At 42.7% G+C, this 25,361-nt stretch overlaps 3 protein-coding genes across 3 annotated transcripts; all 3 read left to right on the forward strand.

The window, feature by feature from the left end:
* The first annotated feature begins 69 nt into the window (after positions 1-69).
* On the forward strand, positions 70-7,889 carry LOC139919501 (glycylpeptide N-tetradecanoyltransferase 1-like). The gene is made up of 12 exons (XM_071909281.2): positions 70-174; positions 1,828-1,933; positions 2,120-2,264; positions 2,439-2,557; positions 3,454-3,545; positions 4,011-4,127; positions 4,688-4,858; positions 4,992-5,100; positions 5,456-5,626; positions 5,778-5,942; positions 6,039-6,176; positions 6,673-7,889. The coding sequence occupies exons 1-12, from the start codon at positions 71-73 to the stop codon at positions 6,691-6,693; spliced, it is 1,458 nt and encodes a 485-aa protein (XP_071765382.1). The 5' UTR covers position 70; the 3' UTR covers positions 6,694-7,889.
* An 838-nt stretch (positions 7,890-8,727) lies between these two features.
* On the forward strand, positions 8,728-16,179 carry retsat.2 (retinol saturase, tandem duplicate 2). The gene is made up of 11 exons (XM_071909300.2): positions 8,728-8,904; positions 9,583-9,765; positions 10,757-10,998; positions 12,485-12,686; positions 12,785-12,982; positions 13,098-13,217; positions 13,400-13,538; positions 14,232-14,341; positions 14,468-14,637; positions 15,094-15,253; positions 15,426-16,179. The coding sequence occupies exons 1-11, from the start codon at positions 8,748-8,750 to the stop codon at positions 15,572-15,574; spliced, it is 1,830 nt and encodes a 609-aa protein (XP_071765401.2). The 5' UTR covers positions 8,728-8,747; the 3' UTR covers positions 15,575-16,179.
* Positions 16,180-17,654: 1,475 nt separating this feature from the next.
* Positions 17,655-21,044, forward strand: cdk21 (cyclin-dependent kinase 21). Its single transcript, XM_071909304.2, has 7 exons — positions 17,655-17,881; positions 18,009-18,141; positions 18,640-18,807; positions 19,623-19,732; positions 19,937-19,987; positions 20,486-20,618; positions 20,967-21,044. The coding sequence occupies exons 1-7, from the start codon at positions 17,655-17,657 to the stop codon at positions 21,042-21,044; spliced, it is 900 nt and encodes a 299-aa protein (XP_071765405.2).
* Positions 21,045-25,361: the final 4,317 nt, after the last annotated feature.

A 25,361-nucleotide genomic window follows, 5' to 3' on the forward strand; every position in this document is an offset into this window, starting at 1 on the left:
GCGCCAATAGCATTCAGGGATCTTTAAAGGCGTCGAGGGCACGCGGTGGCTTCTCACTTCCTGGTTGAAGATGGCGGATGAGAATGAGACAGCACCGATGTCGGAGAAAGAAGATGTAGAAGACCACGGACATTGCAGCGACTGTGAAAATGAAGAGCACCACTTTGATGATGGGTAAGGGCGCAGACTTGGCCCTAACGCAGTGTAAAACTTGTCATGTTCTGGTACACTTTTGTAAAGCGAGTGCAAACTAAGCCTTGGCGAGCTAGCTCAGTCAGGATCGACAACCCCGATGGAGCTTGTCCCTCCCACTTGCTTGTACACTATTGGATAGAAGCGGCTTGTGCTCGTGTCTTCTCTGATATGATTGGCTGAGTCTATGTTCTTTTCCTGATGTGGGCGGGCTTTACCGTCGGTTTCCTTCTGCCTTGCTTTTGATCGCAAGGCGTAGGGGAATGAAGGATTGGCACAAGAACATCAAAGTGGTCTTTAAAGCCATTATAATAGTAAAGCACAATATTTGCATGCACTTCTATAATTTGCTGAAAAATAATCTAGTTGAGTTTTTTAGCTGACAGTTCGATATATCATTCGCGTGTCGTTGATCACTGCCAGTAACGCCGTTCATGGCAACCCCCATCTGACATTTAGCCAGAGTTAGCTTGCTAGCTAGCTGTCAAACCCCTATTGTCTGTGAGTGTGTCTGTACAGGCGCTGGCCGCCTCAAAAGTGAAACCACCAATAAACTGTATTGTTCATGCACGCAGCTAGCTAGCGTTAACTGTCAGTTTGGTGTCCTCGTTTAGCTTACGAGTCGACTGGGCCGATATTTGCCCCCATATCACAGAAACATGGTTCATATAATTGCAAATGTTTAAGCAGCCTATCTCTGAGTAGTACTTACTTCAAGCAGGCTTCGACGGAAATCGCCTTTTGCTTTGCATTGGCTTCTGTCACTGTTTAGTAAGTGAGGACACACATGAAACGAACCTAAGCTTTCAAGTATCAAGGCGTGTCTGCCTGCTCACCACAAATCTGCTTTCTACGTTTTGGAGAAAATGGCAAGTGGAGCTGCTGCTGTAGGGGGGGACGTGATGAGTGAGCCCATCAATGAATTGGGCAAATGTGAGCTTCAGTGATGCTCATTTCAAGCAACATATGCAGGTCTCCTGCTCACAACACACACAGGGAAACAAAGACTGGTTCTAGATGACAGCTAGACTGGTCTGTTGAAATGGAAGCCTGTGGAACAAGCCATTGAATGTTTTGTTGTCTATTGTCCCAGTTACTCACTGGCCTCTTGTACATACATATGTACACACGCTTACACATACACACACATACCATGCACTCTTCCCTGGGGTCATGTGATTCACCATCTGTCCTGGTGTTACAAATACAGGCCAGTGCTTGGCCTCTCTCCCCTCTTGGACACTAATGAGATTATCCTCTGTAAGTATGCGGTCTCTCTCAGCCCAGAAGATGGGATAGATGGGTGGGGGTGTGTGGCTCCTCTAGTTTCTGCTGATCAGAAAGGGGGGTTGTGACAGACAGGCAGTGGGACGGGGTTACAGGACTACCTGTGAAACCAGCCCATATCCCTCACCAGCCTCTGTCTCAGCTATTTGTGCTTGTGATGGATATAGCCCATATGTTACTAGCACTGCTATTTATATATTCTGCCAGGCCTTTTGACTTAATTATCCTGCTAATTCTCAGTTTGAAAGCATATCCCAGACAGAGACCTAAATCAGTTTTGACTAGTATGTGGCTTTCCTCTGGGGTGATAAACTAATATGGATGGCTTCTGTTTCTATTCTATTTCAGTGACAAGGGTCTGGGGGATGACACTGGGGCTAAGAAGAAGAAAAAGAAGCAGAAAAAGAAGAAGAAGTCTGGTGCCACAGAAGCAGCACAGGACCCCCTTGCCAAGGTATGTGTTGGGTGACAGGCACAAGTGAATTTAACAGTTTTGCTTTCTGTTTGTATCCCTCGTTTTGTTCCTCTGAGGGAGGCTGCTGGAAATGGGTATATTGACAGCTCATTCTATACTTTTTGAAAGCTTCCTCTAGAAAGAGAGTGCATTTACCAATTTCTTTCCTCTTTACCCTCTGGACAGGTGAACTCATTGCCAGCTGATAAGCTGCAGGAGATCCAGAAGGCCATTGAACTGTTCTCTGTAGGCCAAGGCCCTGCCAAAACCATGGAGGAGGCGAGTCGGAGGAGTTACCAGTTCTGGGACACACAGCCTGTGCCCAAACTAGGTACGACATTTGACAGTCCCAGTTTTAAGGAGAAGAGAGACTTTCGTTAAGAATTTGCACTGGGCTTGTTTTCATTTCTCCTCTCGAACTCGTACACCTACAGATGAGTTTATGCTCTGTATCCCAGCTGTCTGCGCTTCGTGTCAGACGCATCACCGTTTTGTTTTCCTTCAGGGGAGATGGTGACATCACACGGCTCCATTGAACCTGACAAAGACAACATTCGCGAGGAGCCCTACAGCCTTCCACAGGGCTTCAGCTGGGATGCCCTCGACTTGGGGAACCCTGCTGTGGTAAGGAAGTGTATAAACACACACACACACACACACACACAATCTCTCAGCATGGACGCACATGAGATCACAACTCTCACTGCACTTCACTTTGTTTTGGTAAAATGCTAACTGATTTTTTTGTTATTTTAATGCCATTCTGACTGTGCCCTTCATTCATTGTTGTCCTCTCATTAGAAGTATGGTTTGATCATGTTGGAATGATCTGTGATAACACGGTGAATGGGTTTTTGTCAGAACACAGTGGAATGCAAATGTTGAGGATTACAAACTTGATTTTCAGGCTGAAACTACAATCCAAAAACAAACAAAGGTGTAGCTCCAGTACAGCAAAACAAACTTGGGTATGGGGACTTTGCTTCATGCTGAACTATTGATACCAAGAATGCCAATCTGTAATTAAATTTGTAAAAAAAAAAACTATTGGTAAACATCCACGCTCAAGATGAATAAGTTAAAGCAAAACTAATTTTCCATTTGAAAGTCTGGCCCTTCAACAGTAAAAAGATATAGTGAGGGTTTGGTTTACCTTTTGCTGGTGCCCATGATCATTTGTAGAATTGAATATAGCGATTAAAGAGGTGATAGCCACATATGTTGATGTTTTAGTCAGTTATCCACCCTACTTTGGCTTTCTGTTCACTTTGCGTTCGTATTGCTCAGGATTATCAACCTATGAATGTGTTTCAGGATCTAAAAATAGACTAGTCCATTGGATTAATTGATTTCATCAATTGTTGAATTAAATTATCCCTGTTAGACATGCTAAACCAAACATATTAGGGGTGTGTATTATCATTTTTGCTTGACCCAGAAATTCTGGTTTTAGTAACACCCCTGTTATCACAACTTCCTCCCAAATTCTGTCTCTCTCTCTCACTCTGTCTCTAAAACAGCTCAAGGAGCTCTACACTCTTCTCAATGAGAACTATGTGGAGGACGACGACAACATGTTCCGATTTGACTACTCCCCTGAGTTCCTGCTCTGGTGATTATTTTAACCTATACCGTTTATTTTTCCCAAGTTGGCACCTGACAAGAATCTTTTAGCTAAATGCAATGTAATATATGGTGTTTTTTTCCATTTAAAAATATTGTGTGGTATATTTGGACAGGAAATATGATGATGTATGATTTTGCCTTCGGGGGTAGGAAGAGGACAGTGGAAAACAACATATCAGCAATACATTAAATGCAACACATTTACCTTCCATGCAACTGACGTACACTATACTGGAAATGCAACATAGGGGCACATGTCCATGCAGATGCAAATACAATCCACCTACATATACATGCATGCACACTAATACACATAGGAGCTTGTACACAAAAGCGCATGCATGATTGATAAATATGTATACACAAAAAAATAAATAAACATGTTCTTTGGAATGTTAGTGCAGGCGATGCAGTAAGCTGCTGCATTTGACTGACCGTGTCTCTTCCTCAGGGCCCTGCGCCCCCCTGGCTGGTTGCCCCAGTGGCATTGTGGGGTGAGGGTCAACTCCAACCAGAAGCTGGTGGGCTTCATCAGTGCCATTCCCGCCAACATCCGCATCTATGACATGTAAGGGAGCACATCAGTGAAGTGTAAAAATGTCAAAATCTCACTATGGACTGAAATTACCGAATTGCAAAAGACTTCATTTTTTTTTCTTTGAGTGTAGGAAAAGTGTTTCAGGCTTCCTGAACATGGGGTTCTTGTATTGTGCAAAATGTTTGGCCTGTACATGGAATCGCACGTTGGATAAAGACTTTCATTTTATTAAGTATTAGCATCTCATTTCCACGTTAGACACGCATTGTTTTGAACAGCGTTCTGGACTGGAAAATCACAATTCATAGTGTTATTACAATGTTATTTACAAAAGGCTATTACAAAAAAGTAGATTTTTTTGTTGTTGTTGTCATAATTGTACAAGTACAATGTGTGATTTAGATTAGCATTGTACTCACATTAGAATACTAATCTAAACTGTAAAATGTGACATGATATAGATTAGTATTCTAATGCAAAGAGCAGTCAATGCTATAATATAAATGTTTTTATTAACTTAATGATTCCACCATGAAAAATATCAGGCATAGAATAGCTGCGTGTACTAACTCCAGTTTGTGTTTGTTCAGAGAAAAGAAAATGGTTGAGATCAATTTCCTCTGCGTGCACAAGAAGCTTCGCTCCAAACGAGTCGCCCCGGTTCTCATCAGAGAGATCACCAGACGGGTCAACCTGCAGGGCATCTTTCAGGCTGTTTATACCGCCGGGGTGGTGCTGCCCAAACCTGTGGGCACATGCAGGTGGGTCGGACGGGGAAAAGCTCCCCAACATACATACTGTACCCTTTCCTGTTCTTCTCTCTCATTCTCATTGAATATCTATGATCAGTGTATGTGACTGAATCTGTTTTTTTTGTTGTTTGTTTTTGTGCAGGTACTGGCATCGCTCTTTGAACCCACGCAAGCTGATCGAGGTGAAGTTCTCCCATCTGAGCCGGAACATGACTATGCAGCGCACCATGAAGTTGTACCGTCTGCCTGAGGTTGGTTCACTCACTCACTCACTCACTCACTCACAGGCTGTAGTATATGTAATAGTCTACTCTAGTCATGTTTATTTATATAACCCTTTATCACAAGCAAGTCTCAAAGGGCTTTATCATCATATACCATACTACATCATATATACATATATATACATACATACTACATATACACAGCATATACATCCTTCATATGCATCATTTACTACATCATATACATCATATTCCATACTACACACAAACACACTCTATGGGCAGTTTAGAGTCTTGAAGTCACCTGACCTGTTTCTATAGACGCCACATGCCTCACCCACACCTTTCTTCTCCTCCTCCTCCCCTGTCGTCTCTCCTCCAGGCCCCCAAGACATCGGGCCTGCGGCCGATGACGAAGAAGGACGTGCCCGCGGTGCATCGCCTCCTCCGTGAATACCTGAGCCTGTTCCACTTGGCGCCCGTCATGAACCAGGAAGAAGTGGAGCACTGGCTGCTGCCCCAGGAGAACATTATTGACACTTACCTGGTGGAGGTAAATAACTCCAGATATTCCTCTTGCCACTGATATCACCTGCACCGTTTTATTTAATTCAGCTTTAAGAGAATGCTTTCAGTGTGTTGTATACCCAGATGCGTAGTTAAAGGTTTACAGGGAGATGTGTGTGTGTTGTTCCCCGTGACAGAACGATGGCAAGGTGACTGACTTCCTGAGTTTCTACACACTGCCCTCTACCATTATGAACCACCCCGTGCACCGCAGTCTAAAAGCAGCCTACTCCTTCTACAACGTGCACACCACCACCACCCTGCTGGACCTGATGTCTGACGCCCTCATCCTGGCCAAATCGGTGCGTACCTCTTCACTCCACACCTCAGAGAGTTCAGTTAGATATTTACTCTCAACTAACAAGAGTATTTTTTCTTCTTCTCATCTCCGTATCCAGAAAGGGTTTGATGTCTTCAATGCACTGGATCTAATGGAAAACAAGACTTTCCTGGAAAAGCTTAAGTTTGGCATCGGAGATGGGAATCTACAGTATTATCTGTACAATTGGAAGTGTCCCAGCATGGGGTCAGAAAAGGTACATTATATAGGAGCTTTTACTGTCCTGTCTCTGTTTGTTTTTAAAGTTGCTATATTGGTATGTCTTAGAAATATAATTTATCAGTCAACACTGATTGCATGTACTATGTTTTTCATTATGTTAAAGCCATTTTGATCTAAAGAATTATGCTTAAATGTTTGAAATTTGTTTCTTAGACAAACATAAATAGTGAAGTTGATGCCTGTGTATGAATTTCTTTCCAAAGCCTTTGCCTTTCCATCAAGGCAAAGGGCGGCTTCTTTAAAGAATCTAAAATATAAGATAGTTTTGATTTGTTTAACACTTTTTTTTGGGTCACTGCATAATTCCATTTGTGTTAGATAGTAGTTTTGATATTATTCTAAAATGTGGAAAATGGTAAAAATAAAGAAAAATGTGGTGTGCCCAAACGTTTAACTCGTAGTGTAAATGAGGAATGTTTACAATATATAATATATATATATATAATATATAATGTACCTTTGTTCCTCAGGTCGGCTTGGTGCTGCAGTGACATCCCCTTCTTGCCCCAACCAAGAGTCACCAATAGGCCAGGAGACCACACCAACGCACTGACCACCTGACAGATGGACTGATTGACTTCCTGCTTCAGGAAAGGAAACCCACCGCCCATTTTTACTTTTTGACCTTTTGAACTTTGACCTGCACTACCGCTGCCAGGCAGGGAGCTGGGAGAGTTGGTCCTTCTTCCCGCTCTTCCTCCTCCCTCCATCACATGGACCTTAAGCCATTGTAGTTACCATCCCAAACAACTGTATTACATCTGAAGGCTGTCTCGATTGTACCAAACACACATATACACACAAGAACGGTTTGCACAGTTTAATGTATACCAAACTCTCAATGTTGGCATACCTACAAAACGTACAATACATGTAAATACCATCAACAAACATAACTGCAAATTATGCCCTAACACACACTAGAACCTAATGTTTTATTTTATTCCTAAATGTTGGAAGTGCTTTTTGCAATGGGGGGAAAAAATAAATCTGTCATCCTTAAGTTTTAGAGATAAAAAAAAAAAAAATCAAAATGATCAAAAAATATTTTAAAAAAGATGAGGTAATAAATACCAAAAGTGGACACAAGACAAGGGCTTCTGTCAAGATTTTTCTTTTCACGCTTGAACCTGCAGATTTGCCATCAAACCCTCCGTTTTAATTTTGGAGTCGTTTCAACGCTCTGCTTGCCGAAGATGTGTGTGTGTGTGTGCCAGAAATGGCGTTCGTCGTTTGGAATACTTCTTCCCATCTGTATTAACTTTCATGACCCACTCTCCAGCTTACTACACTAACAGAAGAAGCCCTGTTCAGAAGAAAATAGAACATTGACTGATAAAAATGGACCAGCTCAGTCCGGGAAAAGAATCGGTACGGACGAGGCTGGACTGTTCTGGGGAGGTCGAGGCGGTTCTGGTGGAGTTTGCTCAACGCGTTCATCAGCAGGGATCGGATTTCTAATAACACCTCTTGAATTGAGCATGAAAAGCAGTCAGGGGGCTCCAGGACATTGTGCAGGGTGGGTGGGATTGGGGGAAATACCCCGCTTCAAGTGTTTCTTATGTAAAATGTTGGTTGGAATTGCAAACAGATGTAAAAGAAATGGGTCTCACGGTGTTACGATGCAGGAAACGAATGTGAAGATGCAGGTGAATTTTTTTGAGCAAAAATAAAATCTAGAAGTTGCTGTGAGGTCTTTGCATGGTTTTTGTCAAGGGGGAAGTTCATGTTCAAGTTCATCATGTTTACACTGAGGATATCCTGTATTTATTTTTCCCCCTATCAGGCTGGATTGGTTCTGAATCAAATTTAATGAACTTCAAAATCCAGGAAGTAATTAAGTAGAATGCAATAAATAAAAGTTTTCTGATGGCATGTTTAGTGACCACTTTCTGGCATTAGTTGGTGCAGCTGGTACAATTGTGAAAGTAGTTTGTTTTTGTGTACATAAATACTGATTTGGTTATGGATTTATTTACAAAATTATGGCTTTAATTAAAAAAAATTGTCAGATTGACACAAAAATTGGATAGACCAAACCATAAAGCATAAATAAATAAAAGCATAAATATTGACAGTGTTGCCTTCATAAAAAACAAAAAATCTAACCAACATTGACGCCTGTGCATTATTATTATTATTATTGACAATTTTCCCCATTAGATCCTATTCCAAATACACATGAAGCATATATCCACCAAAGCCGCCACACATCAGATTGGCACAACTAAAGTCATTTTTAGTAATTATTTGCAGTGCTGTGAATGTGTACATTATAATCTGCAGCTCCACACAAAATGTGACATTTATGTGACATCCAATGCATAAAGGGCCAATATGATAGAACAAGCCTTTCGTTATGAAATACAAAATCAGACGTCAGCCTCCCAGTGAACTTGACGTTGATTGGGTGAAACCGCCTGATACGAGCGAAAGGATGACTGTCATTGGTCAGTGTAGCTGTCTGTCAGGCGTGTGGACGGTATTTCTACACGGACCTTGTCCAAACGCGGAAGTGGGCCCACACGCAGAGACACTCGGGACAATGTGGATCACTGTAGCTATAGTTTGTGTCGCTTTGGTCATATTTCTGTTGAAATATGTGTTCACCACTCCCGGGCCCTGTCCGTTTGAAGCGGACACTCGAGAGCCGCTGAAGCCGATGGTTCACAAGAAAGAGAAAAATAAAGTGCTGAAGCAAGGTGAGTTCACTGGAGGTCGTTATGGATTGTTAGGTAACTGTGGCTGCAAAAACTGAACTGTACAAAATTCATGCAAACAATAAATCTGTTGAGTTTGCTTTGCTTAAAGTGGAATATTATCCTGAACAGTTTTCACATGTTCATTCCTCTGACGCTGTCTGATCTAGATAGTTGTGTGTAGAGCAGCAAGTCTGTCAGTGTGGGAAACAAGAAACAAGTGTCACCAAAGAATGTGACTGTAAAGACTGGAACAATTTGTACAGTGTCGTTGTGCTGCAATACAAGATATTACGTCATGTTTAGTGGTTACCAGGGACAGTTCTAGGATTTTAACTATAGATCCAGTTTTCCAGAATATTAATAGAAATAGAGTTAATAGAGAGAGTAAAAATGTGTTGATATGATACTGTATTTCTGGAAGCCAGGGGAAACCGTGAAAGAAGGGACTCAACTTCAGACCAACTTTCAATCATAATACAATAAATCTTGAATTGATCTTTTGATAGATCATCACGTCTAGGTTTATCAAAGTAAAATCAATCAGATTCTAGCATCACAATTGAATTGGAGTTACTAACATTAACATCTGAGAAGACAGTGTCATTTTGTTTTAGAGTGGTTGATTGTCACTGGTGCCATGACCACACTATTGACCACATTTTGTTAACTCTTCCTCAGGTTTTCTGGCCAGTAAAGTCCCGGAGAACCTGGATGCCGTTATCATCGGCAGTGGGATCGGTGGGCTTGGGTTAGCGGTGCTGCTGGCCAAGGTTGGTAAGAAAGTCCTGGTCCTGGAGCAGCATGACCGGGCGGGAGGCTGCTGTCACACCTTCACTGAGAAGGGCTTTGAGTTCGATGTTGGTAAGAAGATCGCTCCTCTTGTCTGTATCGTGTTGTTATGCTCTCACCTCATTATTCAGAAACATCTCGCATCTAACGTTAGGAAAAGGCTGTGAAGGCTGGTGTTAGCGATGTGTTTTATCCTGATTTGAATTTCACATACTGGAAAAATATACTACTTGAACCTGCTTTCAAAACACACCTCAAAGTGAAGTCACAGGTCACAGGAAAATCACTTATCCCAGAGGTTTAAGCTGCAACTTTGCACGTTGGTGGAGCCAAATGGAAGTGAGAGATAACTGTTTGAAAAATTTGAACTTCAGTACCCAGAAATCCTGTAATGCGATGTCAGTAAACTGCACACAGCTCGCTCATGCAGGTGAGGTGATCATACCCAACACCAGAACTTGGGCATTTGGGCGAATAGGGCAAATCTATGGGGTCTTAATTAGTGGGAATGGGATGCTCTCCTCAATTGCAGCCCCACTTTGTGATTTAGGCTGATTAGACAAATGTATTCTTGCAAGTCAAGTCAAGTCAAGCCAAGTCAAGTTTATTTATATAGCCCTTTATCACAAGCATGTCTCAGAGGACTTTACAGAGAATGTGTGTAGCTAGGTCTAACTAAACACAATCAGTGGTGAACAAAATTATGTAGGACAAACATAGCGAAAAACACAAGGTAGGCAAGAGCAGATTTAGCAAGACAAACAATCTACCTATTCTACATAGCCTAACCTACCCAGCACCCCAGCCTTAGACCCTAAATGCACACAAGGAAAAACTCCCAGGAAAACCTTAGTAGGAAAACTTGGAAGAAACCTTGGGCGGGCTGAGGCAAATAGGGATAAAAATCTTGCAAATAGGGATAAAAATCTTGCTTAATGCAGCTTTAAAATGTTGCCTTCCAGCATGAAAGTCTTGGCCAACACTTAAGTCTTGGCCAACATTAAAAAATTTTGGCAACATGAAACCCCGCTGTGTCGTAATGCCGTCTGTCTTCCTCCCACAGGAATCCACTACATTGGTGACCTGCTGGAGCACAAGCCCTTCCGCTGCATGCTGGACCAGATGACCAATGGGCAGCTGCAGTGGGAGCCTCTGGAGAATCCCTACGACCAGGTGGTGCTGGGACCTCCCGACAACCGCCGCGTCTACCCCATCTACAGCGGCCGGACCCGCTTCCCCGAGGAGCTGAAGAAGTGCTTCCCTGGAGAGGAGAAGGCCATCGACGAGTACATGAAGCTGGTCAAGGTAGGATCCAACCAAATGGTGTGTTTGGTGGCCCTGGGATTGTTGGTGTACTTGTTTATTATGTGTAGTTATTTGGGTTAGACCAATGTATCGGTTTGCCGATATATCAGGCCGATATTGGGCTTTTATTACATAATGGATATTAGTCACTCAGTGTTCTCCACTGCTGATAAGATGGAGGTTCCTCCCTGACCACAGCTACAGAAAAACCTATTGTGAAATTTCATTTTCTTTTTTTTTTTTTTTCATTTAATTTCTCCATAATGTTTTTTTTGTGAATTAGCCTAATTTTTCATTTAAAGGCCTAATGTATCCCAGAGTTTCCTCTTACATTGAATAGGTGAGGTGGGTCACTCTGCCTTAAAGAGCTACTGACACTAAAAGGATTTCATCAGTCTGGGTTTCAGTGGAGAGTTTTAGTGTCCCATGATGGTCTAAATGCTGTTTCAGAGGCTTTTCCACCCTGACAAGAATACAGTTCTGGGGGAAACACTGAATACTTGGATTTTCTGGCATGAAAATGGTCAAATCGGCATCTTCAATATTGGTATCTGTACCGGCCTTCAAAAACCCATATCGGACCTCACCAGTTGCTGACAGGAACGTGAGCTTTGCAGGGTGTAAAGTAATTTGTTCAGTGATGATCTGGCCACTTGCTTTCTTATCTAGGCCTTTGCTCTACTTAGTTAAATGTGCGAACGTCCTTTCCTCCCAGTGACCTGTGGGTGCAGAGCTGCACTTTAGCACAGAAAGGCCTCATTCAGTAGATTTCTGTTGCTGTTGTCGCTGATAACCCTGTAGAGGGCAAGGGTTGGTAAATCAAAGGTTATCGAGTAATAAGACAAATCTTCTTATTAGTTGATTTATTACATAACTTCTACATACTTCCCAGACAAAGTTGCATCAGTGTTTTGCATGTGCAGCCAGATCAGGGTAGGTCACCTGTGATAAGGGAGGATACATTGTTCTGTGGTAGACTATATCTTATATTTCTGAAGCTACCTAACAGCAAATGCTTTTTTTTGCTCTCTTATTTGCATTTGTTTTGTAACTGATATTATGGTTAGGGTTACTGTTTAATTTGAATCCCACAGTTTCAGAGTACAGTGCCTTTTGTTGAGGAGAGCCAACTTTGCATGCTTATTTTAGTGTTAATATATTTTAAACACACAAATTCTTCTACAACCATTGTAGTAAAAAAAAAAATTAAGCTGCAGTGAAAATATAGTCAAGCTGCTTTAGAAACCACATTTCACTAGTTTGTAGGAAAAAAAAACACAAGACACCAATTTATACTTTGGAAAATATGAGTGGAATCATTTATGGAAATCATTTTCATTTTCACTCCAGGATTGTGTGGCCTTAGTTTCTTCTCCAAATAGAGTTTACTTTACCAAATATTAAAAATAACAACATTTTGATTATGTTCACCTGCCAGTCTGTCATGCCCAGCGTCTGTGAGTCTGTCTGTGTGTTTTGTGTTCAGAAAACCGGCCGTGGTATTTGGCTCCTCGCTCTGCTGAAGCTCTGCCCCATCCCCTTTGCCAAGTTCCTGGTCTTCACTGGCCTGGCCAACCGCCTCTCCTTCTTCTTCAAAATTGCGTCCCGCAGCCTGACAGATGTGGTCAATGAACTGACGGAGAATAAGGACCTCAGGGCCGTCTTCACCTACATCTTTGGCACCTATGGTAGGCTAGGCTGCTGGGGGAAACTGTATTTACTGAACGTTAATTCTTGAGAGTGCTGTCTGTAATTCTAATGTTTTGGCTCCATCTTCGACCTGCAGGCAACATGCCAAAGGACACCAGTTTCTCTATGCACAGTTTGCTGGTCGGTCACTACCTGAACGGCGCCTGGTACCCTAAAGGAGGAGCCAGTGAAATTGCCTACCACATGATCCCCATCATTGAGAAGGCCGGGGGTGCCGTCCTCGTCCGAGCCCCGGTCAACCGCATCTTGTTCAATGACGCCAAGGAAGCTTACGGTAGGTTTGACTTTGACTCTTGGCTCTGTTTTTCTGTAAACACAATCGGAGCATGCAGCCCCCACAGAGGAGATGATTCACTGTGTTTGTGTTCTGGTTGTTTTCATGGTTTCAGGTGTGAGCGTTATGAAGGGCCAGGAGGAAGTCCATATCCGCGCCCCCATGGTCATCTCTAATGCCGGCATCTTCAACACCTACCAGAAGCTGCTGCCCAAAGATCTCCAGGCCATGCCAGGTGAGGGAGGGCATGGACTCAGAAGGGGTTTGGGGATACAGTAATTATGATAGGTGTAAGTGATGTTGCCATAAAACTATCGTGAATTACTTTTTTCATGACTTCAGTACAGCAATTTGTTTTCATTTCACTTGTGTCTGTGACCCATTTGTGAAGCTGTATGTGACACTCCTGCCTTGCAGCTATCCAGAAGCAGCTGAGTATGATGAAAAACGGTGAAGGCGGCCTGAGTATTTTCCTGGGACTGGATGGAACCAAGGAGGAGCTTGGCCTCAAAGCAGACAACTACTGGATCTTTTCCGAGAACAACTTTGATGAGCTGTACGTTGTTTTGCGTCTTCTCTATTGCTTCTTGTAGTTGATCATGGCCAACTACAGGCCTACCAACAAAAGGCTGCTGTTTAGTTTGCTGCCTTTTACAGCTGTCTCAGCTTTATCTTCGTCTGCAATTTACAGAATATCTGTCAGAATATCTGTCGTAACTGCTTTCCACATTGAGTGTGAAAGGTCAGGCTTTGCATGGACTTTGAGTTGCTGTGATACAATATAACTCAAGTGAGATAGTACTGGTTTCTTTTGATATGCCATACTTATCTGTTTCCTCAGACAATCTGTAATAGTGTTTAAGTGCCAACCAAAAGACAAGATAAGGTTTTAAACTCAGCAACAATACATAGAATATAAAAAGATATTAGGACCCCCTGCTGTTTCCATTATAGACTGACCAGGTAAATCCAGGTGAAAGCTATGATCCCTATTGATCACACATATCAAATCCACTTTGTTCATGATGGGAAGACGGAGCTTACAGGGAGGAAACAGGTTCAAGAAGGATCTCCATGCCTTGAAACAAGTGAGACTTGCATTGCAAAGGGGGGAAAGAGACACCATTAAGAAAGTGGTCCTAATGTTTTGTACAATCACAGAAACTTTTAGGTAACTTTTTGTATCTTAATTGAAAAACTCCTGGAAAAACTGTTTAAATTCACCAAACTGACCTGCTTTCTCCTACAGGGTGGAACAGTATCTGAAGGGAAAGAGGGAGGAGTCGGCTAAAAAGGTACCTCTCCTGTTTGTAGCCTCTCCATCAGCTAAAGACCCGACCTGGGAGGAACGGTCACCAGGTACAAAGACTTGAGACACGGCACTTGTTTAGTTTAGTCACTCCATCCAGAACAGCATTTTGTCCTGTTTTCCAAAGCTTGCAGTGCAACTCATTCAACCACTCCCCTCTTTTTCCATTTCCCCAGGCAAATCCACCCTCAGTCTGGTCAGCTTTGCCCGCTACGAGTGGTTTGAGGAGTGGAAGGATGGCAAAGTGTCGAACAGAGGGCCTGACTACAAAGAGCTGAAGCAGATATTCATTGACTCTATTCTGGAGGTGGTTATGGACGTCTTCCCCAAGATTAGCAGAGACAAGGTAAAGATCGGGGGTTAATAGTTCTCTGGTCGTATGATACAACTTGATAATTCACTGTAGTTTCGTTCAGTGGTTCTCAACTTGGGGTCCGGGGACCACCAGGGGTCCTTGAGGAGGTTCCAGGGGGTCCCCAGCAAACTGATGAGTTGTTAAACTTCAGCATTATTTCATTTATAAGAAGTTAACTCAATGAAGAAATGTAGACTATTTGGATCATGGTTTCACTGTTATCTCTCTACCTACAATAGAGATAGTCATGGAATTCTAGACAAAATCATATCTAACAATAAAAATATTCAAATCAAATGGGCGTCCGTGGCCCTAATGTGGACTACAATAGGGGTCCTTGATATGAAAAAGGTTGAGAATCACTGGTTTAGTTGACACTTCCCTTGACAGTTCAGGTGCCTATTTGTCTTTCTCTCTGTGTGTGTGTGTGTGTGTGTGTGTGTGTAGGTTGAGTACATTGATGCTGGCACCCCCATCACAAACACACACTACATCGGAGCCCCCAAAGGCGAGATCTACGGAGCGGACCATGGCATTGAACGCTTCAGCCCTGAACTCAACGCTACTGTGAGACCTCAGACTCCACTGAAGAACCTCTACCTGACAGGTCAGTGTGTCTCTGCAGCACATCACCACCACACCCAGTCACAGTGTTGGCATCACATTTCCATTTCCCGACAGGACCATATGTCCCGCAAACAGCACACACCAGCTTTGATGAAAGTCTTATCACGCATTGTCCAAATGGAGTTTTTATGTTGTTGGTTTTTGTATTCCAGGCCAGGATGTGTTTGTGTGCGGCTTCGCTGGCGCTCTGGCCGGCGCTCTGACCTGTGGCTCCGTCATTCTCAACCGCAACCTGCATCTGGATGCCATCGCCTTGGCCAAGAAAACTAGATTTCAGAATTCCAAAGTGAAGGGGGAGTAGCTACTTCATACAGTAGGAAACCAGCACTCAACGAAGTTACCATGTTCTAATTAACCAATGCAAGGGCTTGAACTCACACAAATCAAAGAGGATCAAAGGGCTACAGCAACAAACGCACCCATGGGTGGTGTCTATGCAGAAACTCATCCAGCAGCTAACTACCCAAGAAATGAACTATAAATACTAAACTGAAGAGAAAAGTTGAATGTTCCACACCAAGCCATACCAGCATTGAGCTGGGTCTCTTTTGCCATATACACTAATTCATGTTTGACCACTAGAGTTTGTTGTGTAACGTATTTTATTATGAGCAATGCAAGACTGTGATCTTACATGTCTGAGTAATGAGATTGTTGAGCATTTGAACAGTCAACTCGCACATCCAGGCTATCATGACCTTAACTGTTTATGTAAATGCATTTGTTAATCATTGACTATATTAGAATTCATAAGCAATTCTGTGTGTACCACTTTACTCTAAACTGGCTGTGCACTTCACTCTGTGCCTAACTACGCAGTATGTTTGGTTTGCAAATTATTACAGGTTATTACAGGTTCTTCCTCTGCTATTAAACAGTACAAGCAATAAATAGATTGTCATTTGGTTTACTGTCTCACTGTTATTATGTACCGCATGGATTTTTTCACAATGCAGTATGTACTCGCTCCACTGGTACAATCCATTCCTTGCTGCATTCCTTATTACATTATTCATCATGCGTTCCCTGTATTGACTCACCGGCTATCAGGCAATACAGGTTCTTTTCTATTGTGGGAAAAAATGCTGCTACACCTGACCCAACCTGACCTGGGTGGATTTTTCAATTTCTTTAATGCAGTGCTCCTTGTAAACTCCAACATCTGAGTTTGAGAGTCATAAATATGACTTGTGGCACACTCTAAAGTGCTTTTGGTTGGAAGTAATAACAAAATGGACCCTGTAACTAAAGTAGTTTATGGTGGATGTTTTATTTTAGAAATCAAGTGGCACGGAGCTGCTTTATACTGAAGCGCCAGAATGAAGAGGAAAAAAAATGCGCATCAGGCTTGTAATTTATATTTTAATTAATCTATTAGTCAAACTTTGTTGTATACATCACATGTACCATCAATTGTGGATAGGTTTCTATTCCCTTTGCCCCTAAACATCACATCTCTGCAACTTGGGTGTCACAGATCATGTTCTCCAGTGATGGAGTGGTAAATTAAAGGATGGGTAACAATCACCACTATAAGCAAAAATCAGTTATATTTTCAGAGAAGCATTCATTTATGCTTGTTTTTCCTTAAAATGTCCTATGTTCATATAAACTACATCAGTGACTTTAGGTGGGTTTACACTCCACTACATCCCTGTTGATCTCCAATGAGCCATCGAGGGACAAGAGTGTCCAGGTTTTCCCCTCTTTCTGGTTGGAGTTGTACCAGTGATATCAGCTGATGTTGGAAAATGCCTGGAAGCCTCTGGCATAGAGATCTACCCTCTTCCCTACTCACAAATACCACTTTTTGTTCGCTAAACTCGGTAAAGTTGCTGTATTCCCGACAGCACCTGAAGGCAGCATTATGTTTGCGCTGCAGTGAGAATGACAGGAGGGCAACACGTGTAAAACGAGTGGGCAAAGACAGTTGGGGGGGCGAAGGGGTGTGATTTTCTGTCAAATTATTTATGCTAGCCACAAATATGCAGTATCCTCCCCTTGCAGCCAGCGGCATGGTGACCAATGTGCACTCAGTAGCCTGAGGTAAACTAAAAATACTTGAGTAAATTAAGCTTGACTGTACAATTACGGAATTTATACATTGATTAACAGTAGAAAAACATGGTTATTCTGCAGTTATGCTCTGTGAAAAGTGATAATTACCCGCTAGTTAACTCGCTAAATTCAAATTATTTTCTTAGGCTAGCTACCAGAGGAATGATGCTGCAGTGTCGCTGTTAGCCAATTGACAGGCTTAGATTTATCCCATACGGCTGTCATTATCGCTGTGTTCAAGTACATCTAACTTTTTCGTTCCAAAGTAGACATTTTTCCCCTGTGAAAGCCCAGGTTAATATAAATCCTGACTTTGGATAACCATGGACGTCGACACCGATCCTCGGAGCTACGAGATCCTAGCACAAGTAGGTGAAGGAGCCTATGGAAAAGTGTATAAAGCCAGAGAGACGGGTGAGCGACAGCGCTTCATAGCGGTGAAGAAATTCAACGTCCTCGGAGACTCGGAGAATGGGATCCCTGCTTTCATCATCCGCGAGGTGGCGCTGTTGCGGAAAATGATGTACTTCAGCCATCCCAACATAGTGAAGTGAGTTTACTTGTGCACCATCTGCCTCATCCTCCATTGGAAGACCGAGTGATGCAGGAAAACATGCTCGATTTGCACATTTTGTCAGTGCATGTATTTTCTCATCCCATGCTGACTTCCCATCCAGGTTGTTGGATGCATCTGCCGTGCCACTGGGCAGGAGAACGGACCTCACCTTAGTGTTTGAATACGTTGACCAGGACCTGTCCACCTACCTGGCTAAGGTTCCCACTTCTGGACTGAGCCGTGACTGTATTAAGGTGTGAACTCTGCATAACTGCACGCACAAAGTCCTCACAAAGCACTGAAATACACACTAATCCATCTGACAGATTAATTTCCTTTGCATTTAAAAGATTGAATTTCATTGCTGCTTGAAGGAATAATCTATGCTGTTATTCAGTGTCTTTAAATTTGACCATTTACATGCCCCCTAAAAATACAAGGATTCAGTTTTTCCCCTTTAATTCTATTCTTGACAGGGTGGGAAAACCTCTGAAACGGCATTTAAACTGACACTAAGATTTAAAAGGCAGGGTGAAGCAGGTTTCATTTCAGGTTTTACAGACTGACGCCCCTGAAGATGATGGGTAAAATCCTCCCTCACCACACTGGAATGACTTCTGATATAAAAACAATTAAAAAGCATATTCACCAGCTGTGGTCAGGGAGGAACCTGATCTATGGGTCTAACCCTCCTGAATGCCCTCGTAGAGACAGAGTAGGACGTGCTGCCATGCTGCTTCCTGTCTGTACAGGATGTGATGTCGCAGCTGCTGCGGGGGCTGGACTTCCTGCACACCAACATGGTGGTGCATCGCGACCTGAAGCCAGAGAATATCCTGGTCAGCACCCGCGGAGAAGTCAAGATCGCTGACTTTGGCCTGGCACGCATCTACACCTTTAACATCGCCCTCACGCCAGGTGTAAGTGAAGCAGCACATGACCGGTTAACAACCTGTCAGACATCAACGGGCCTGGTCCCCTCTCCCCCCAACTCACTGAAAGCATGACAATAAAAATATATGACAGTTTTGACAGAATTACGGAATTGTAAACTGTTTATGTTACACTCTCACAAACTCGTAATCTATTAAATTAAAAAATTTGGTCAATTTAACAACAAAATTATATGTTGCTCATGGGTCCAGAACTGATTGTTCTTTAGTTTTCAATGTGTTTCAAGGTGTGTGTATGTATACAAATACATTTATTTGTACACGCACACACACACACACCTTGAAACACCTTGAGAAGTAGAACAGCACAGAACAGCATGTTTCAACTAGTATATATTGCATATATATATGTTTCTCCTCATGCACACACACACACACACACACACACACACACACACACAAAGTATGAATGGGGCAAAAGTCACTGTTCTGTGCTATTCCATTTCTCAAGCCATTTAGGGAGGACAAAAACAATATGTAGGCTGCTAAAGAGAATCAAAATCGAGAATAGAAAGAATCGCCTTTGAATGGGGGAAAATGCTATTAACCCATATGTATGGTTTCACAATAAAATTCAAAGTCATTCTTACGTTCCTTAGTTTTACTGCAGCATTTCAGTCCAGTATTCACACACTGAACCATGCTGGAGCCTTGATTATCCCTCTAGATAGAACTGTATTCTGTCCATTCCCCTGTCCTGAGGTGGGAAACGTTCTCTTCTCACTTCTCTCACCCCCGCCTCTCTGTCTTCATGTTCATTCCTCCCACTCTTCCCTCTGCAGGTGGTGACGCTGTGGTACCGAGCTCCTGAGGTGCTGCTGAACTCTGTTTACATGTCCTCAGTGGACATGTGGAGCGCCGGCTGCATCTTCGCCGAGCTCTTCCTCTTGAGGTACGGCTCGTCGAGTCAGCTCACTGTTATAGAAGAGATATGTGACAGTAGAGTGTAAAGACTGAGCGGTAAGACGTTATGTGCACTGGACAAACTAGAGATGAAGCTGCCATGTTCCAAATGCCTTGTGCCTTGTCACAGAGATGTTATAACTGTAAGTTAATGTCTGCTTGTTCTTTGACACTTACTTGTCCCCCCCCCCAGGCCACTGTTTCGGGGTTTCTCAGAAGTACAGCAGCTCCAGAAAATCTTTGAGTGAGTTTTATTTTCCTCCTTGCTCCTCATAGCTATAATAAATTATAGTGTTTGTGTTTGTTTTGCTCAACTGAGTTCAACTTGCTCAATGTCTTAACAGAAACTTTAAACAACCGTGGAAAGTGAGGTGTCAAACTAATAGTTTTCATTATAATCATGTAATAATAATATAAATTATCAATAATTTCCCACACACGCACTTCTCTCTCAAAACAATTTAATGACTAGCTAAGGGAAAATTACCCCAAGCCTTACATCATTGCTTGGAAATGGCAGAAGCACTGATTGCTGGCAGGCTCTTCCTAAAACTCACCAAGTGCAGATGCCAGTTTTAGATTTCTAATGGCCGACTCCCATCAAGTGAGACTGAAAGAGCCAAAATGCCTTTTGTGTGTCAGCCACAGCTACATTTTATTTCAACTGTTGATGACAGTCTGGCTGTTATGTTTGGGCCTTGACGGGATATGGCTGTAGTTTAGATGTTTTTGTGTTTGTCAGGGTGATTGGTTTGCCCAGTGAGGAGGACTGGCCCCAGGACAGTCCCATCCCCTACTCAGCCACCTGGGGACCAGAGGGGTCCTGCACCCAGCTGCTGCCCAGCCTGGGCCAGGAGGAGAACAACCTTCTGCATGTGAGCAGGCTCTCTGTCTCTACTGCAGTGAAATGTTGCCATACTGTCCTTTGACATTTGCGGTCATGCACTGATTAATAACTACTATGTTATCTGAAACAAAGCAAAGACGGGTCAATAACAGTTTGAAACTCACCAAGAGAGACCAACTCTTTCTGTTGTAAATCATTTTGCAGTGAGTTCCACGAAAACAGAATATATAAAGGCACTTTTGTATTCTTCTTCAGCTCTGTTCAGTTCTGACCTTAGGGACAGACAACAACCAAAACAAAATGTGAGACTGTAAACAGTCTCACATTTCCACCAAGTGTTTTTTTTTATTTATAAGTGACCTTTCTTGACTTCCAGCACTGTCTAGCATTCAGACCAACCAGTCGCATCTCAGCAGTCAAAGCCCTGGCCCACCCTTTCTTCATGAGGCACTGAAGATGGAGTGGAACGAGGAGTGGAAGGAAGAAAAACTTGAATTCCTTTTGCTTGAGCTTGCCCCACTCTAATGTGTAGGATACTAAAGGGTCTTGTGCCATAAAATCCATTATACCTTTTCTTCAGAGGATCTTTTAATTGCTTTTAATATTTGTTCACCAGCATCATGAAAATCCTAATCTGGATCTGTATGACATGGTGTGATCAGGTTCGTGGGAATACCTTAACACCATTAGTAAACAATAAAGAACGTTAAGCTGGACTCTGAGAACGTGGCTTTTATGGCACAAAGATCCTTAGTATTTATACCATAGGTGACAGCGGACATGTGTTGATGACGGCCATTTGTGTCAAATTCGATATTTGGTAAACAAAAACACAAGGCAGATTTTTTAAGGTTTGCTACCTTAATTGATAATGCACAATTTTTATTTACTTTCTTATATTAAGTGCTGCTTCACCAAATGCAGTGTGCTTCCAGACCGACATGATCTGTAAAACACTTCATTACACGGTGTGAATAAATGTGTGCATGTAGTTATTATTTGGGAATGTTGCTATTGAAAATAGGGATGTCAAGTTGCTGCAAACTAATGACAATGCTATTATGTGCACCATTAAGTTGATGAGGTGTTTTTGTGTTGTTCCACCTTATGCCTTTTGTTCTGTACACATCTGTAGGATGTACTGCTTGATTTTTGTTATTTTCTGCACAGAGATTTATGGTGCAATCAGTGGAATAGATGACACCCGTATGTTTGTTTGTATTGACAGTTTGTACAAGATGTTTTCTTAACTTTCCTCATGCATGAGTTATACTGTTCATTCATAAATATTTCTCTTTGAAACTGTTTTCTGCATTTGAATGCAACCACATTGATAACATTTTTCCTGTTCATGATTAGTTTGAATTGATAAGAAATGTTTCATCAAGTCTAGAAGGTAGATTAAAAAATAAACACACTTTGGCCCTGTGACTGAAAGTCAGGAAGACAAGTTTACCTGCATTCATGACTTGAGTGTGTATATCAAGCTGTTTATTACTGCAGAGTAGACCTCAGTTATATGTCAAAATATAGAGCAAATCACCGGCCTGCACTTGGACATGGCACTATAACAGAGGGTATTTTGAGCAAGCTCACAGATGTTATTTTGAAAGCTTTATCGTTGGCCTTCTCACATCCAGTGGAACAGTCATCGCTATATCTCACCCCTGACTTGTTGCCTAATTTGTACAAGGACATCTGCTGTGTACTTCCCCTTGCAATGTATTCTGGTCCTGTGCTTGAGTGAACAGTTAATTTAAGTGCCTCATACACGGAGCATGAGAAACCCTTTCCCTTGCAGCTTGACTATGTGAACAGAGGGAGGCAGTGTTGAGTTTCCCTTCACCAGCAGAGGAAGACCAGTTGTCCTATTAACAGTGCCATTCAGGAATAAATAGAATTTGGATCCAAAATAATTAAAAGCTGTCAAGTCATTCAGCCAGGAAGATTTATGTTTCTTATTAGATTACTTTCAAACAATTTATAGATGTGGCTTCCAAAATGAAGTCCGGGGGCCTCAGGGGTCCTAGAAGGAAGTCCCAAACAGAATGAGGACTAGTTTAATTTAGCAATTATTTCACTAATGCATGATGATGCTTATTTTGTTCAAATGTTCCCTTCTCCCCACTCACAATATAGGCACTAATTCTGCATATAGTTCAAAAACAAAAATCTAATGTGTAATGTGCATCTATTTTGGGGGGTGCTTGGCATGAAAAAAGCTAGGTAACCCCTGCTGTGGACTGCTGGTGTGTTCACTGTGCTGCAGACAGCGGGCACCAGTGCCAACACCAACTTTTTTTTTTTTTTTTTTTTTTTTGGATCCATTGGCAGTCACTGACCATTCCCTTTGTGACTTTGCTGTCTGCTGCTCGCCTGTGTGAATTTCGGTGTCCGTGTCCCAGCCTTGGCCCCCCCTGTGAGGAATGCCAAATCGAGGGGAGGGGGGTTATATGCGGTTATATTTTTAACGGGGACAGAGGAGCGCTCACCCTACATGGGCTTTGACGCTCTCCGCGGCTGCAGCGGCGCACTCATGTCCACTTCACCCGGTGCGCTCCGACCGCCGCGCAGTGCATGTAAGTAGATGTGTGTGACACTTAGATCTGTATGAACCCTTTTTTTTTACCATAAGTCATTCGCATTTTATGATCAGTCATCTGTATCCTACTGGGTATTTCTTATTTCTAAGATCCCGTTTCTACACGTCGGACGTGTAATGAGGGCTTTTGGCTACCGTGGACACTGGATAGGGGAGTGTGGTTTTAGTTTTGTTGAGTCATTTTGTGTGCCTTTTGAATGAAATGTTATTCCCCAGTGTCTATAGGAATGATCTAAACACAGTGGCATTTTGACAATAGGTACATGAGGTCGCTTGGGCATGTTTTAAACTTTTTACGCACAAAGTTGCGCACGAATGAAACTGCCAGAACCTTTTATCTACCTGCCTTGCAGTTTGTATAAGCATATGCCAGTCATTATTTCCCAACCAATTTAATTGTTTCACTCGACATGAATGTGTTTGTCGGTCGTTAAGATATTCAGAGTTGCACACTTCAGCGCTTTATATCTTGTGACTTTTGTCTTGGCAGTAAATTAGGAAATTTGACCCAGCTGAAATTTTGGTAATTTGACTCAGTATCAGTTACTATAAATGAAGTCATTTGACTCAACGTCAATTACGCTGGTAGAAAATGACTTGTATATGGCGAGAGAGGATATGGTAGCCTACTGTATTACTGTAGAAAAGATAGACAGGCTACAGAGAGAGCTGTGTGATATCATACTTTAATCATCATCTACTATTGATGGTGACCAACCCACATGGCTGGGTGGACATCTGTCGGACAAAATTATCTCCTTCTCTTCATATACAAATGCATTAAAAACAATCAACTGTTAATGTGTCACACCATGCTGGGAGCTGAGCAGTGGATTGTGGTGGGTGGAGGAGAGGAGAGTTGCTCCATTGTCATTCTCTAACTTCCAGCCACATGCCCCTTCCCTCTGGTCATCTATGATTATGGTGTTGTTATAGGCAGAGAGCAGAGGACAAGACTTTCATCTTGAGATAGGTGACTTAAACTTGTCCATGTTGTTCAAGATTTGTACTGTTACATGCCAACTGTGTCCAGATATTCATCGGTGAAAGGGGAAGCATGGAGGAAAGGCTTCTGGTGATTTGTCCTTGTGCTCCATGGGGGGGCTTTTGTGCAGGGAGCACAGCCAGGACAGCTCTAATTGGGTAGATGCTAATTCTTGGCCGGCTCTTTAATCTGACTCACTCTACTGCTGCTGGACACCTTGTGATGGGAGGTCATCTTGTTATGTAACATCTAACATGGCTGCCCTGCTGATCTCAGGTGAGTCCAGTCAGTCTAGTAGAGAACCAAAAGTTGGGGCAGTCAAGTATCTTTAGAGCTGGTGGCAGTTTTGTCCTTCATCCTGATGTGTACATTCAATTAGAGTCCATAAAGGTTTGTTTAAAAGTGCCAGTCAGGTAGTTGAGGAAGTTGTCTGTTAAATTGCATGGAAGATTAGAATTTATGTCCTCAGCTCAGCAAAGTAATGGCCTTCCTTTAAACTCTGCTGCATATGACGAGCTTCGTTCTCTGCCTTCCTATTTGAATATTATGGTGTTACTGCAGTGTAAGATAAGAGCCTGCCTTGTCAGAGAATGGGCCTCGTGTGCTCATCTGCAGGCTTCAGTCCAAGCTAGTGTCAACTAGTGTCACTGGATTAGAAGCCGATGATCCACGTTGAGCCTCGACGGCAATCTCTCCTCCAATCAACAGTCGCCTAGCCTGTCACGTGACCTTCGCTCTTTACACAAGGATGGCCACTCTTTCAACTCCTACTTGCTCATGTTCTGCCAGCAAAAACACAAAGAGCGTGGCGTCAGGCAAACACCGGGGATGTTTGTGCCTTGCTCTCTGTCGGTCTGGAGAGGGAGGTGTCCTTTCTTGCTCCAGTTGCCTGAATGTTTGTGTTCAAAGCACATGTACACACATTTTGCATTGCAGACACACACACACACACACACACACACACACACACACACATCCTCGATCTTGTTGTCTCACAGGGATCAGTGCGTCTGACAGCTCAGCTCATTAAAGCTCTCAGTGTCATGGCCTGTTCCTGTCGTCTACGGCCATTTCAGATGCACACTCACCTGCCGACGACACAGTCACTCTGTCTGCATGTGTGGCCATCAGTCCTTTCAGTATGAAGAGACTCCACATGACCACACCGCATCCTCTTTATGGCT

The sequence above is a fragment of the Centroberyx gerrardi genome, chromosome 7, assembly GCF_048128805.1.
Source record: "Centroberyx gerrardi isolate f3 chromosome 7, fCenGer3.hap1.cur.20231027, whole genome shotgun sequence".
NCBI lineage: Eukaryota > Metazoa > Chordata > Actinopteri > Beryciformes > Berycidae > Centroberyx > Centroberyx gerrardi.